The sequence below is a fragment of the Gambusia affinis genome, linkage group LG04 (assembly GCF_019740435.1).
Source record: "Gambusia affinis linkage group LG04, SWU_Gaff_1.0, whole genome shotgun sequence".
In the NCBI taxonomy this organism is placed as follows: Eukaryota; Metazoa; Chordata; class Actinopteri; order Cyprinodontiformes; family Poeciliidae; genus Gambusia; species Gambusia affinis.
In genome coordinates this window covers 11,050,600-11,064,703 of record NC_057871.1, presented here as the reverse complement: position 1 = coordinate 11,064,703, position 14,104 = coordinate 11,050,600, and the positions used below count along the sequence as shown (strand labels likewise).

General features: G+C 37.5%; 2 protein-coding genes across 3 annotated transcripts; both read right to left on the bottom strand.

Annotated features, from left to right (window-relative positions):
* Window positions 1-1,021: 1,021 nt before the first annotated feature.
* On the bottom strand, window positions 1,022-7,126 carry dand5 (DAN domain family, member 5). 2 transcript variants are annotated; one of them, XM_044114900.1, is made up of 4 exons: window positions 6,954-7,126; window positions 4,159-4,258; window positions 3,443-3,913; window positions 1,022-1,648 (listed from the first exon to the last, which is right to left on the bottom strand). In XM_044114900.1, the coding sequence occupies exons 2-4, from the start codon at window positions 4,207-4,209 to the stop codon at window positions 1,349-1,351; spliced, it is 822 nt and encodes a 273-aa protein (XP_043970835.1). In that variant the 5' UTR covers window positions 4,210-4,258; window positions 6,954-7,126; the 3' UTR covers window positions 1,022-1,348. The 2 variants fall into 2 exon arrangements, with proteins under 2 accessions (XP_043970835.1, XP_043970836.1); XM_044114901.1 differs by lacking the exon at window positions 6,954-7,126 and having other exon boundaries at window positions 4,159-4,297.
* A 2,248-nt stretch (window positions 7,127-9,374) lies between these two features.
* Window positions 9,375-13,073, bottom strand: tspan34 (tetraspanin 34). Its single transcript, XM_044114899.1, has 8 exons — window positions 13,004-13,073; window positions 11,754-11,825; window positions 10,909-11,124; window positions 10,694-10,768; window positions 10,469-10,576; window positions 10,234-10,362; window positions 10,040-10,132; window positions 9,375-9,903 (listed from the first exon to the last, which is right to left on the bottom strand). Exons 2-8 carry the CDS (start codon window positions 11,808-11,810, stop codon window positions 9,844-9,846), a joined length of 738 nt encoding a protein of 245 aa, XP_043970834.1. The 5' UTR covers window positions 11,811-11,825; window positions 13,004-13,073; the 3' UTR covers window positions 9,375-9,843.
* Between the last annotated feature and the right edge of the window lie 1,031 nt (window positions 13,074-14,104).

Sequence of the window (14,104 nt, the reverse complement as noted above, 5' to 3'; positions counted from 1 at the left end):
TAAACCTTTTTATAATAGCTGACCAACTTTTTGCATTTTTCTTCTGGTATTTGAGCATTAATTGATGGATCTCAGGTCTGTCACCCTAATCCTTTGTTCCTTCCACAGATTATCCATCAGATTTAAGCTAGTACTCTGGCTCAGCTTCTCAACATAACTTTCAGCTAAAAGAAACATTTTTTAAAAATTAATTTACTCTAAAAGGATCCCCAGGCCTTGTTGGCATCACGTGGATCAGATGCCTAAGGAAAGCAACTACAAAGTTTTCTGACTTGAAATAAAGATACATTTTTCCAGTCGCAAAAAACACAAACAGCCATGTAGTGCAAACTTGAAGGATGGCCAGATATCACTCTTAATAAGGTAATTAAAATTGTCAAGCTACAACAGGAATGTCTGACTGAAAGCTGGCTATCAGAGCAGATAGCCTGACAAATCAACCAGCTAATAGCAGCTTGTTATTGTTACTTTACAAAGAGCAGAATGGCTAAAAGGTAAAAACTTTGCACAATATCTGCAAAATTACTTTATGAATACAACCTGGAATAAATTCAGATGATAGCTACCAGCAAAACAATACCATCTCCCGTTGTTCAGTCATTTCTCCATATCTGTAATTGAGATGTTTTATACATTAATGTTTTGGTAATACATTATTTAGGTAGGAAAGATCCAATAAGAACTAGAGTTTTTATTTACAAAGGTGTCCTGGTCTAAATGACAACAGGTCAAAGCAACAGCAAAATACAAGACACAACATTTCACACATTATAAAATATCAAATGTCACAAAAGAACTAATCTTGAAAAGACTCAAATGACATGTGCAACAAAAATCACAATCAAATCCCAATGAAAACTTAAAAAAATGTGACAGTGGTTTGAATGATCAACATACAACATCCAAAGCAAATAATACAACATCCTATAATGATGGAAACAGCTGCGTGATGTTGTTTGCTGTGTAGAGCCTCTATAAAATCATAAGTTATTTTTAAAGTTCTTGTTGCTTTCCGTGTATAAAAATGGCATTTTAAATAAATTACATATTTTTGCAACCAAGTTGTTTTTATTCAGGGTTATTATAACATAAGAACCTCACAAAAACAAAAATTGTCATGACCAAAGTAGGTCATTTGTCAACAGTCATCGGTGGGACACTCCACCAGAATTGTTTACTCTGAATGACACATTCAGTCTCGTTCAAATCTAAAGCAGTTGCATACAAATGTCAGAGGACTCAATGCACACGTGATGAAAAATAATCGCCCCATTCTTAGCAGCAATGTTGCCTTGATCTGACTACAAACATGAGTGGCAATGTTTCGTCCTTTTGGCAGCTGGGACTGTCACAGGTGGGTGTAAGCAGCAGCCTCAGCGCTCCTCTCCTCCCGGCCTGTCTCACACTTGCACTCCTCCACCACCATCACTTTCTTCTCCCAGACCTGGGCTCCACATCGCAGAGGCACAGTGACTGTCTGAGCTTTGAAAGGGGCACAGCGGGAGCAGGGGGCCCGACGGCGGAAGGCCCCCGTCTCAGGACTCGGGTCGACAAACTCCCCCTCGGACGGGACAAAGAGGGAGCTGCACTGGCCGAAGCACAGCTTGTTGTACACTGTCACTGTTTGGCATCCATCTGCCGTCACATGCTGGGAGGAAGACAGAGAGGGCTGAGTTTGGGATAAACAAAGCAGCAGCCTTATTGGTAAACACACATAACACAAAGTTGACTCTTTAGGTCATTTTAGCTCCATAAACAAACATTTGCAGTTTCAGTTTTTAGATTCAAGTTCTTCTTAATAATAGTATCATCAAAAAGTTTGTGTTTTGATCTAAAGCATGAACTTCAGTATCCACAAACTTACTGTCAGACAACACCGCTGTAAATGTGAAATGGTTCTTAAGTAGCCAATAGTATAAGTTCTGATCTCATCATCCTGTTGCTATGCTGCTCCACATACTATGAATTGATGAGCTCATCTTCACCCCTTGAATTCGTCTTCTACATGTCAGTAGATGCTGACATGTACTGACCTCTGAGCTCAAGGGGGTGCTGGGGACAGTGTTGGGATTGAAGAAAAGCAAGCAGAAACTGGCAGCACCAGCTGCGGGCAGGAACAGCACAGGAAGTGCAGCGGATGTCTGGCAGCTTAAATAAACCTCCCAGATTGTGATACATTGATGTATTCTGAAGAATGTGTAACAGATCACATGAAAAGCTGTGATTTTGCAGGGACACACTTCAAAACAAAGCGGTAGGAGCTGCTTTTGCAAGTCTTCAGATAATTTTAACAGTCACAACTGCGCTGTTTAATTTGATTTGTCCCATGATACTATGTTTGATATTATTGATAATCATTGTCAATTTTTTTATCAATGGCACAGAGAAAGCAATTCAACATATTTAGCTCTACCGACAGCTACGGAAATGTGTGTTTTAATTAATGCTAGTGCTTTACTTTTATTCTAGAAAGAAATATCTAACAATATTGCTTTTTTAAAATTATGCTGAAAATTATAGTTTTTATTTTACTATAGTTCTAAGTAAGTAGAACTATAAACCATAATATGATATGTTGAAAGTATATAACAATTACATATATCACATTTAATTTTGTAGGGTACATTAGACATCATATTTCTGTTCCCTTTAAATAAACAGAAAATGTATTTACTGTGAAGGGTTGACAATTGTTACTCAACACAGATAGGCAGGTTATTGGATTTGTTTATGTGATGCAAATTTCTGCTTCATGAAGGAAGATCCCATCTCTCCGAATATTTTGACTACGTCCTCAATTAAGAGCCAAGAGTTTGGGGAGCAGTGGGGAGCAGTGGGGAGCAGTGGGGAGTGTTCATATCCCTACTGTTAGCAGGGATCAACTAATTCCATATATATAGAGTAATGGATCTACATGGCCTTGCATATCTTTTAAAAAAACGATGAAAACAAAATCCCTTCCTTCAGTGCTAATGGGAGGTAATCCTGGATGAAAACCATTTGATTTTCCACCCCTACTTCCCAAGAAGACCGTGGTTGATCAGCTGTTTACCTTGCAAATTTGGATTTGACTGGAAAATATCACCAATAAACAATTTTGTTTCAATTTTGGACAAAAGTTTTTTTTTTCCAATATCATCTAGTTTTCATCTGACAAAAAAAAAAAGTTGATGTAAACTCTAAAAAAAACTAAATGAATACTGTTTCATCCATCCCCATGTAGAGTAACATGAATGAATTTTTAAATTATAAAATAATTTTCTTGGAGTTTTATATTATTAACTGTTTTGAGAAACTTGTGGTTTTTTTGTTTCCTGTAAACCAAAATCATCCAAATAAGGGTGTGAGTCCTCTGTGTGTCTGAGTCTGAGTTTCATTCTGTTGAATAACTGAAATAAACTTTTTGAAGATATTCTAAGTCATTAAAAGGAAACTTTCTTACCTGAGTAAACGGCACCGCAGTGCATGTTTGCTTAGTATCCTTCAGGTTAACAGGCAGTGACACCTTTTCTCCTTTATCCATGACCTTCTGCCACATTTGCAGTCCTTGTTTCTTCTTCAAATCTGCCTCTGTGGGTTGTTTAGGGCGCAGGTGGCGTAGTGGACTTACAGCATCCTTGGGGGCTTGGACAGGACCTGGACGGCCGCGAGACAGAAAGGCAGGGAAGGACAGTCTGGAGTGGTGGAAAGGAGCTCCCCTCTGATTAAGTCCTCTCCTGAAGAACGCTGAACTGACCAGGTTATGAGGGTCCAGCTGGACAACCTTGACCATTCCTTGCACAGCTTGGTCAGCTCCACCACCTGAGGATTCAACTTCATCTCTGGACTCTCTCAGAAGAGAATTATAGGGAAAAATAAGAGCTGAGGCTGTCGAGGTGGACAGAATGATCAGGCTGATGAGGAAAGCCATAATCTGAAAAAAAGACATAATTTTTGAGCGGAGACACTAAAATTATTATTAAAAAAACAAACAAACAAAAAAACAGTTGAAGCAGCTGTAGACGTAAAGCAGACTTTTACACTAAAACAAAATGTCAGTAGAGAAAATCAGTTGTCTGGGTGGATGATGGTCCAAGGTTCCAAACGGCAACCTTGCTGTCAGCGCTCTGTAATTGTGGTGGAGGGAGTCTTCTTATGTAGGCGGCTGCCAGTTCTCACCTGCTTTACAACGCAAGGAAGGTGTCGCAATTCCCACACCGGACCAGACATCGCACCAAGCTTACAGCCCTGGGCCGTGGTTACCACACAGAGAGGGCCTCTGTTTCAAGATAAGTGTTAAAAAAACCGCAATCATAAAAACATCTGAACGGGGATTCAGATGTGTGAGATTTGAAATGACAACGTCTGAACCGACTCTAGACTTTTATTAGGTTGTAGCTGTGGCTTCAGTTCGTTTTAGCCACTGAAACTAAGTTAACCAGAAAATTCCACAAAAGCACACACAAAGTGAAACCCTTCATGTACAGGATCAAACCTGGAAGCAAACAGGCCAGGTTCAATCTTAAGTTCTAGGTAAGGTAAAGATTTTTCCAGCAAAAGTTCCAATTATTACTAACAGGCTTCCAGACATGGTCATGATTAAAAGATGTACACGGTCCAGTTAAAACATCAAGTGTTTTATGATGTAATGAGATTCATATTATTAGAATAGGTGTATAAAAAAAACAAGCCAACATATCTGTCTGTCTTAAAGATGTCCTGTCACACCTAGTTCTGGATGGATTACCCATTCAAGAACTTTAATTTATGTTTTTCAGATGAAACCACTCTGTTGTTGTACTGGATGTATGTTTGGACCCCTTGTTTTTTAAAAATAGTTCTCTTTTGACTGCCTAGCATTTGGAGCTGGTTATGATGTCATTCCCCTCATGAAAAAAACAAATTTGTCTTCTTTTTTCTTTGGTTTTGGGGACATGATGAGTTCTGTTCACTTCTATTGGCTCCATATGTTTTTCCACTTCATGGTGCCTCTCTTAAATGTGCCACGAAGTATGTATCAAAATGCTGTGGAAATATTTTTAGTACCATGTTAATACATTTGAGCAATGATAGATCGCTGATACTTATAAAGCTGCAAGCTCTGCCAAATTGTTGGCAAGTTGACTTGCTATAATACAGTATATAAAAACATATAATTAAAATTCTGTTCACTTCATTTTATTTTATTATTTCACCACTGAATAGATTTGCATGTTTTTCAGCTAATTTCATGTCCAGATAAATGTCACATTAAATGTAGACTAAAGTTTCCTAAACAATCATAGAATCTTTCTACTGTAACAGGGGGCATATATGCTTTTGAGATCTACTGCAATTCTGCAAGGATGTGGAAAAAACAGGAAACCTGTTGGTTTTACAGTGTTAAATTTTTTTGTCTTAATTTATTCCCTAAAGAAATCAAACCCTTTTTAGATGATTTTAGCTATTTCATTGTATTTTTATGTGTTTAATAAAAAAAACCTGAATAATGTAAAACTTTTGTCTGCAGTAGAAAGCAAAGATTGTGTTATATGTTGAATAAATTGATCAGTATCCAATCACCAAGTAGTTAAAACAAAAACAGTTTACTCTATAAAAGTGGAATCTCTAAACTGTTGGTGCCGGGTCACCGCTGTTCAACAATTCAGCTCGTCTGGCAGACGTTCCTGTTAACTTTATTTGTGAAGCCATAATGAGTTTATGTTCCCTGTGCAAACAAGCCGTGTCCTGTTCATTTATCCTCTCCCAATCACACGCTGGCTGATTAGCTGACAGTTTTATAATGAAAGGAGTGTTTGACGTTCTCATATACAAGACAAGAAGCAAGTCTGATTGAGCTTCAGCTTTTATGTGAAGAGAAAATGGCAAAAACTGTGGCCTAGATGTGCAAAGCTGGTAGACTCACAGCCCAATTGTCTTTCAGCTCTAATTGCAGTAAAAAGAGATTCAACAAAGTATCTTCCTTACTTCAAAATGATCTGCAACTTTGTTTTAGCATACCACATAAAATCTTGATAAAACACATTGGCATTTGTAGTTTAATGAGATCAACTGGATAAAAGTTAAAGCGGTACAAATACTATTTCAAGGAACTCTATCACAGTTTAACGTTAGTAAAAAGATTGATCACTGTATCATTTTCTACCAATGACTAAAAACCTAGCTTTCTACCAAGTGAGGGTACATTATTTTATATCCACTTTATTTGTGTTCCGAATATGACAATCTGCCTCGTCTGAGGAAAGATTTTTCAACCACAAGAGGGCACTGTTTACAAACTATTCCCTTTCCTTTCCACTGCTGATGGCCAGAAGTATCACTTTTAGTGGGTTTCTAATACTTTTTCTCTGTTACAAAGAATTAAAAAAAAAAAAAAAAGAGGGAGAAATTATTGGAATAAAAATGATGAAAAACACGCTGTAAGAATCCAAATCCAATAAAACAGTGACTCTTGCTTTGTTGGTTTAGAGAGAGCAGTGGTAAATCATACAGTATTTTCACCAGTGAAACATTGAAGGAGTAAAGAGTAAGGTCAGTTCGATAACAAGGTGGCAAAGTTTAACAAAGCCTTTCTTCCTTTTAGATGTACTGAGTTTATTCTGCACAACTTCCTGTAAGGGAAAGCAGTCAATAAAGCCATATAAAAAGAACCACAGTGTTAACTGTGAAGACAAAGCTGCTCGGGGGAATAATAGGCCTGAGCCTGAGAAGGAAGTAACACATTAGAGTTTAACTTTTAGAGAAACATTAAAGTTAATTCAGACAGCCACCTTTGTCAGAATACTTAGAAATAACATATAAAAGTCTTCCTTATTATGTTCTGGGTGTGATACAGCCTACTATATGACACCGCAGTTTACAGGAAAATACGTCACTCTCTGCTGGCTGATTTCAAACTATTTGGATACAGTTAATGGATAACTTTTCTTCAGAAGTCTCAGTGTAAACAGGATCAGCTCTCTGTGATTTCATACCTGAAGCAGAGTTGAAGCCTACTAGAAGCAAAAGGAGGATGAGATAATCACATGATGGATTTAGTTTCTGATTTACAACCTCTCCTCCAGATAGCCTTTGTTTCAGTGGAAAGATCTGATATCTGCAGCTCAACATATGACAACCCCACCTGCAACTTTTACAGCCAAGAAGGATTAAACACCACTGACCAGACGTCTAGTAAAACACACTCGAATGCCAACACCTGCTGTACATCGTAATCAGCCGTGTCTAATGTAAATGGTAGTGTATTAAAAGTAATTAACCTCACATGGCATAAAGTGAATTAAAACACACTTCTGACCATGTGGCGAGACCATATTGATCAAATGCACCTTTTCGTTCCCCGTGCAATTAAACAGCTGTTGGTTCATATCGTCTAATGCCAGGGCTCGAGCTCATGAGCTGTGCTGAGTGTACTAATCAGCTGCCACATGTGCAGCTATGCCAACACACAGGGCTCAGAGGGTTAATTAAAATAGGAGCAGAAAATGATGCAGAAACAGACACTGCTTTGCGGTGTCAGTTGCGTTATGTTGATTTGAACTTGTTTTGTTCAGTGGCTAACCCGAGTCCTGAAGACAGGATGAGTTGCAGATCTAATCAACAATCTACACCACAAACCTCACACCTCAAAGTGCCCTTTGCTTCCCTGACCTCAGTGTATTGAGTGTGTCCCATAATTATATTATATTGTGGAAAACTGTAAATCTTTCCAGATCAGTTTCAAGTTTTAGTACACTGATTATAGTACAGTGAACATGGTATGCATTGTGCATGAGATAATCTAATATCAGAGCTACAGGATTGACGTTTTGGTGCAGTAAAAGGATTTCAGGTATTTTCTTCAGTATTTATAATGCTGATAAGAAAAAAAAGATGTGATTTTCAGAGTGATGGTTATACTTGTAGCCAAGTTTAATAGTTTTAAAATCACTTCTTGAGATGGTTCTCACACCACTGTTTAGAAAGTAGAGACTTTACTTCCTGACGCACCTCAAGAAGCAGTACAACCCGCCACATGTGCTGTTGGTCATCTTCTACAATGCCATTATTCTGTCTGTCCTGTTTTCTTGATCACTGTGAGGTCTGGCTCATTTGCAAGACAGGACTGGACCAGACTGCAACACACAATTAGGTCTGCAAAGAAAGTCATCAGGGCTGACCATCCCTTAATCCAGGTCATGTACAGGTCTGGGGTCAGGAAAAGGGCAACTAGCATCTCTGGAGACTCCTCACATCCTGGATACAAACTGCTTTGTCGTTTGCCTTCAGGCCAGCATTGCAGAGTGCTATTTACATAAAAACAGTTGCCACAGAGACAGTTTCTTCCCCCAGGCTGCTCCTCTGATGAACACTTAACAGTGCCCAGATCAATACTATACACATTTGCACTAATTTGACCTTGTTTTCTGTTTTAGTAAAAAGGAATGTCCAGGAGAAAATGAGAAATTTAACGTCACATTCTCCTCATGTTAAATCTATCAAAACATTTATATTAGTGAGGCCAATAAGCTCAGTCTTGAACTCAGTTTTTGTTTCCCCTAACCATATTTTTTTTTTTTTGCAGAAGACATTTGCCATGCCCCTTTGGAAATCTGCAAGTTTCATATATTTTGGAATATTTTGTTTTTGGAGCAGATGCTTTTCCGCTGACATCTCCTCATTCCATATTGATGCTAAACTCAGTTCACTGTGGACAATGACACCATTGTCCACAACGACATCATCTCACAGCTACTTTTATACATCATGGCCAACTTCTTTTCCTTTTGGGGAAGACAGTTTGGGCTATTTACAAGAAACTTAGTGCTACCAAAAAATATCAAAAGTTGTTCCAGGATAGGAAAAGCAGGCTGATATTAAGCTTCTAAAACTCCCTTGACAAAACTCCCTTTTTAGATAGTTTCTAATAAAGCATAAACAAGAAAGCTTTACAGATGGATTGCCAAACTCCAGGAGGAGAACTACATCATATTGGACCTGGGAAATCAGTTCAGAAAATAAAACTTTTTTAACCTGGGTGAACTGAATTTAGATACTGGATACTTGTACTGAAACGACACCGTCGTTAAGGTAGAAGTCCATAATAACAAATGTTTGCTGTATATTGGGCAGCCATGGTGTAAATACGTATGGTAGCCTATCTGTATAATTTCATCCTGGTGTGGATTTGAGAAGATCCACAATAAATTCAAACATGGATGTGGAGTCATAAGTCAAAAAGAACGGGTCAAATCCACATACCGGTAACAAGTGGATTTAAGTGAAACTTTAGCAAGCGTTTGTCCTCTTATCTGCAAAATTATTAACTGAATTGCTTGTTTTGTGCAAGATCAGACATGTGCAGCAGCTGGAAGATATCTTAACAACCTCAGCAATCACACCTATATCAACGAATGTGTTCTGTTCTTCATGTTTATTGCACAAAAATATGACAAAGGAAAAATAAATCACATTTCTCGAACAAGACAAAGTTTCATTCACCGTCCCTGCATAATTAAAAATACAAAATAAATGCTTTCTATTTTTGCCATAAATGTGAGTAAAACATAAAACACACATAAAAGCTCGACAGAAGTCACCTCAATGTGCATCATTACATCTCAATGTGGAATACATCAGCACAAACAACATCAGTGGAGGTAAAGACTTCCTAAAACTTTAAATAAATATAAACAAATAGTTTTAAAATGCACAACGTATTAGTATTCCTTCTATATTTTAGTGCTCATAAAGAGTGATAACACTGCATAAAGAGTGTCATCTGTTCATGTTTCAATCAACCTGCTTGAATTAAATATCAGAAAACCTTTCTACATAAAAGGTCCCTTTTTACTTCCATTGTGTTTTTATCAGTCCAAAGGTGAATCACTTTCCCTTTTTGCCAGCATTGCAGTAGAGAACCATAGAAACCACCATTGCAGCAATCTGTGAACAAAGAAAATTCATTATCGGTTGATGAAATTCACTAGTATTCCAGCCATTTTTAAACATCTCTACTCTGTAAATATATAATTTAAAAAATAGTCAAACATAAATCCAATGAAATAGTGTAATACTGTACCTCGAGGGCAGCTATTCCTATAGCTACACCAGCAATGATCACTGAGTTTTCCTCCAACAGCTCCAACAGCCTAGCAAAGCAACCTTTAATGTCCTGAAAGGGAAACATTTGGTTTCATATGAAGAAAGACCTGAGAGATAGATCTCCTTTGTATTTAAATAAGATGCTAAAACAGAAATGAGTTGGTTTCATACCGCCTTTTCTGCTGCATTTGAAGTGCATGGTCCTGTGCCAGAACAGCATTGTGAGGGGTATCTATCTCCTGCGTTGTTAAAAGGTGAGCCATAGAAATCTGTGTAGTTCTTGTAACCACAGCATTGAAACTGAAAATGCATTACAAAAAAAAAATTACACATCTCCTTCATTGCCTCAGTGGAATGTATTTTACAACAATAAATAAATGTCTGACAAAAGGAATAAATTCAGTACCTGCTCCATGGTTGTATTCCAGACTTTGGTCATTTCATTTTCATTTCCATAGTCTTTTTGAATATTTGCCCTTACTTCATCCTCTATAGTGTCAAAGATTTGATCAACCTGAGAATGAAAAATAAATAGTAACACATTGTTGTTATTTGCGTTTCAAAAAAAAAAAATCTAATCTGTAAAATTTAAAACCAGGAATTTCTTGGTTCACATTCCACAGTCTCTTACCTCATTGTTGAAGACGAACAGCACCACTCCTCCTGCAACCTCGATGATGAAGATGATCAGCACAAGACTGAAGAACTAAAGATAGGCAAACAATACAATATGTTTTAGAGAAATTAGAAAAACTAAATTGTTTTACATAGTATGATTTTTTTTTCTTTACCGCAGATAAATTTATATTCTATGCAAATGTAATGATAATAATAAGGATTACCCACCGTCAGCAGCATACACCTGCTCTCTTTGACGGCGCCGCAGCATCCCAGAAAGCCAATGATCAAAAGCACAGCGCCCACACCGATCAGCACATAGCCTACATAGTTCAGCTGGAAGATATCTTCTGGCAAACTGACCACTTTGTTCGCCAAACTCAGCAAAGAGTTGCTGTCCACCGTCACCCATATACCAACTCCCAAAATGGCCGCACCTGCCAACTGAACGAGCCAAGAGAAACAAGAGCATTAGAGGAGCAGAAACAAGCAAACAATGAGAGATCATGTAAATCAGGGGTGTCAAACTCCAGTCCTCAAGGGCCGGTGTCCTGCAACTTTTAGATGTACCTCTGCTGCACCACACCTGAATAAATTAATTAGGTCATTAGCAAGGCTCTGGAGAACTGATCTACACAAGGAGGAAATTAAGCCATTTCATTCCAGTGTTTTGTAACTGTGGCACATCTAAAAACTGCAGGACAGCGGCCCTTGGAGACTGGAGTTTGACGCCTGTGATGTAATTGATGATTATCCTCCCGGACATGTTGGGAAAATCAAACTATTCTAAATTATTACTCAATAGCTATTCTTTTCAAATGTGGTATTTTTTGAGGATTTCTGTCATATCAAAGAGTTAATGACAGGATTTGCCATGGTTTCTCTAGAGCATGCCACCTAATTCTGTGGAAAAGAAATGTTTAACTCCTCAACCCGATAAGATTTCAATTAATATCTTCCACAGAATGAAATACGAAAAGGTAAGATGGCAAAATGATGCCATATAATAGTGTTGGTGACAGTTTCACAGTTTCACAGAAAAGAAGTAACACTTTTCTCTTTTCTCAACTTACAAAGATGGCACCATTGAAGATGAACATCATGACTTTAAGGAAACCTGTGCAACACATCTTGGCTGATTTGGGCTAGAGAAAAAAAAGAGAAAAATAAAAACAAAAAAAAATTAGTATGAACAGTTCAGGTATTTAAACAGATATATATTTTTACTTGAATTGAACAGGGTGAGGTACAGGTGGAGATAGAATGCGTCAAATAGGCTCAAGCTCTGTCAAACATTAACCCATGGAAACTACAAAAAAGCAGAGAGGAGGATTCTAATCTTCTTTAAATATTGCAAGTTGTTCTTTCTCGCATGGGGCATGGGGTTTCGGTTTAAGTATTAAGCTGAAAAATCAATGCTGTATTTTAAGTCACTTGACTGTAAATGGTGTATGTTTAGCCCGAATTTACCACAGCATGTAAAATTTAGCTGCAACCTTTCCCCTTATGTTTAAACCCATTTTACAAATTGCTTATATAACTTCCTAGTGTGCCAGAGTAATTTATGGAAGCATGTAAAGGTGGTAGCTCATGTTCTCTTCAGTAGAGGAAGCGCTGCCATGATTTCTCAGAGTTGATGACTGACATTAACGTTCTTTAATTAGCTGTTTCCAAGGGTTTATGGGTCCAAATGGCACTTTGTTCTAACAAAAAAGCTTTGATATCTTGCTGGAACAAAAGCACCATAAAAAACGAACATTTACCCTTGAACCTAATATTGCCCAATTTATTCCCCTGCCTATTCCCGGTTGAGCTCGGTTTTATGGTTATTGAAGGTTTTTTTTTTTTTTGCCCTTCCTTATGAAAATAGGCAATAAAACGCTCATATGACAGGAAACAGGAAAACCAGCGCTTGCCTGCCTGCCTTCAGTGGAGACAGGATAATTTTATCCAGTGTATACGCTATATCACTATTATTTCTTTTAACCAAAATGTAAAAGTTTGATAAATCACTTGTTTTTTTATTGTGTTTTCTGTTTTAGAGAAGAGCATTGGACTTTGTATCTTCAGTTGGTTGGGACTAAATAGCATAAAAAAGAGAAAACAATAAAAAGATAGTATACGACTGAAAAGCACAATTGTGCATCAAATGATCAAACTATGGAACAAAATCTTGGCTACGGCTAAAAATAATGGAAGAATTCTTCACTTCTTTGACTTTTTAGAATAAAATGTACCTAATTTTCTTAAAAATGTCAAATCTATCCAGGTTCTGCCCAGATAAGTATTTTGGCAAAAGGTGTAATAAAGCATAAGATCGTACCTGTACTGCTGAGATGACTGTGTCTGTTGAGGTCTGATACTTCAGGAGTGTGTACTCAGCGAGGCTTGTGGCCGTCCTTTTATCATCCACGCCGTTCACACACCCACACACACGTAAACTGGAGTTTGTGCCCTATATGTCATCAGGAAATGTTTTTAATCTGATAGCATGACAAAGCTAGATTCCTACTGACCAAAGTGCACCTTGAATATGCTTTTATGATCCAAAAACTTTCCAAACAATTCATGATCAAACTAACTTCAAACAGCATGTTGAGAAACTCTAACATTTAAGACAATTTGACTTTGATTTAAAGCTAAATGTGGATGTAAACTCCAATGCATGAAAACTAGAAACCCTTTAGGAAAAAGTCATGTGACTTGACAACTTGTTGTATCAGAAGTTAATTACTGATGTGAATACGTCATGGAAACATTTTGTAATAAATAAAGAGCTTGATTGATTGTTTTATTTCATGCAAAGATGATAAATGAAACTGTAACCAGAGCAGTGAACAAGGGGGTATAGCGCGTCTGCGAGTATTACGACTATTTGACCAAGCACATGTTTGGAATTGGTAAAAATGCCTCAAACTAAAACAAATAAGACAATATACATTTGTGAAGTGGAAGGAAATAAAAAAAAAAATCTGAAAAGTGTTATGTATGTTCATATTCGGTCCAATTGGCTCTGATACCTCTAAATGAAATCTAGAGAAATGTACTGTCCTCAGAAATCACCTGAATGGAGTCTAACTGTCAATAATTTCATCCCAGTATAAATGTGGCTGTTCTGTGAAGGCCTCAGAGGTTTGCTCATGAAGAAAAAGGGACACAAAGTTCTGGAAAAGTTTAGAGCAAAGTTATGTTATGAAACATTGGCCCAAGCTTTGAGCATTCAGTGGAGCATTGTTTAATCCATCCACAAATAGAGGATGGCACAAACCTGTATTTAACACACATGGCCTTTAAAGAAGAACATGTAGAAGAAAGCCAATGTTGAGAGAAAGTCAAAAATGACCCTCATTCATTTCCTATGGAATTTAATGGGAATCTTTGTTTCTTACCAGCTGTGACTGTCAGGAAAACATTTTTTGCGAAC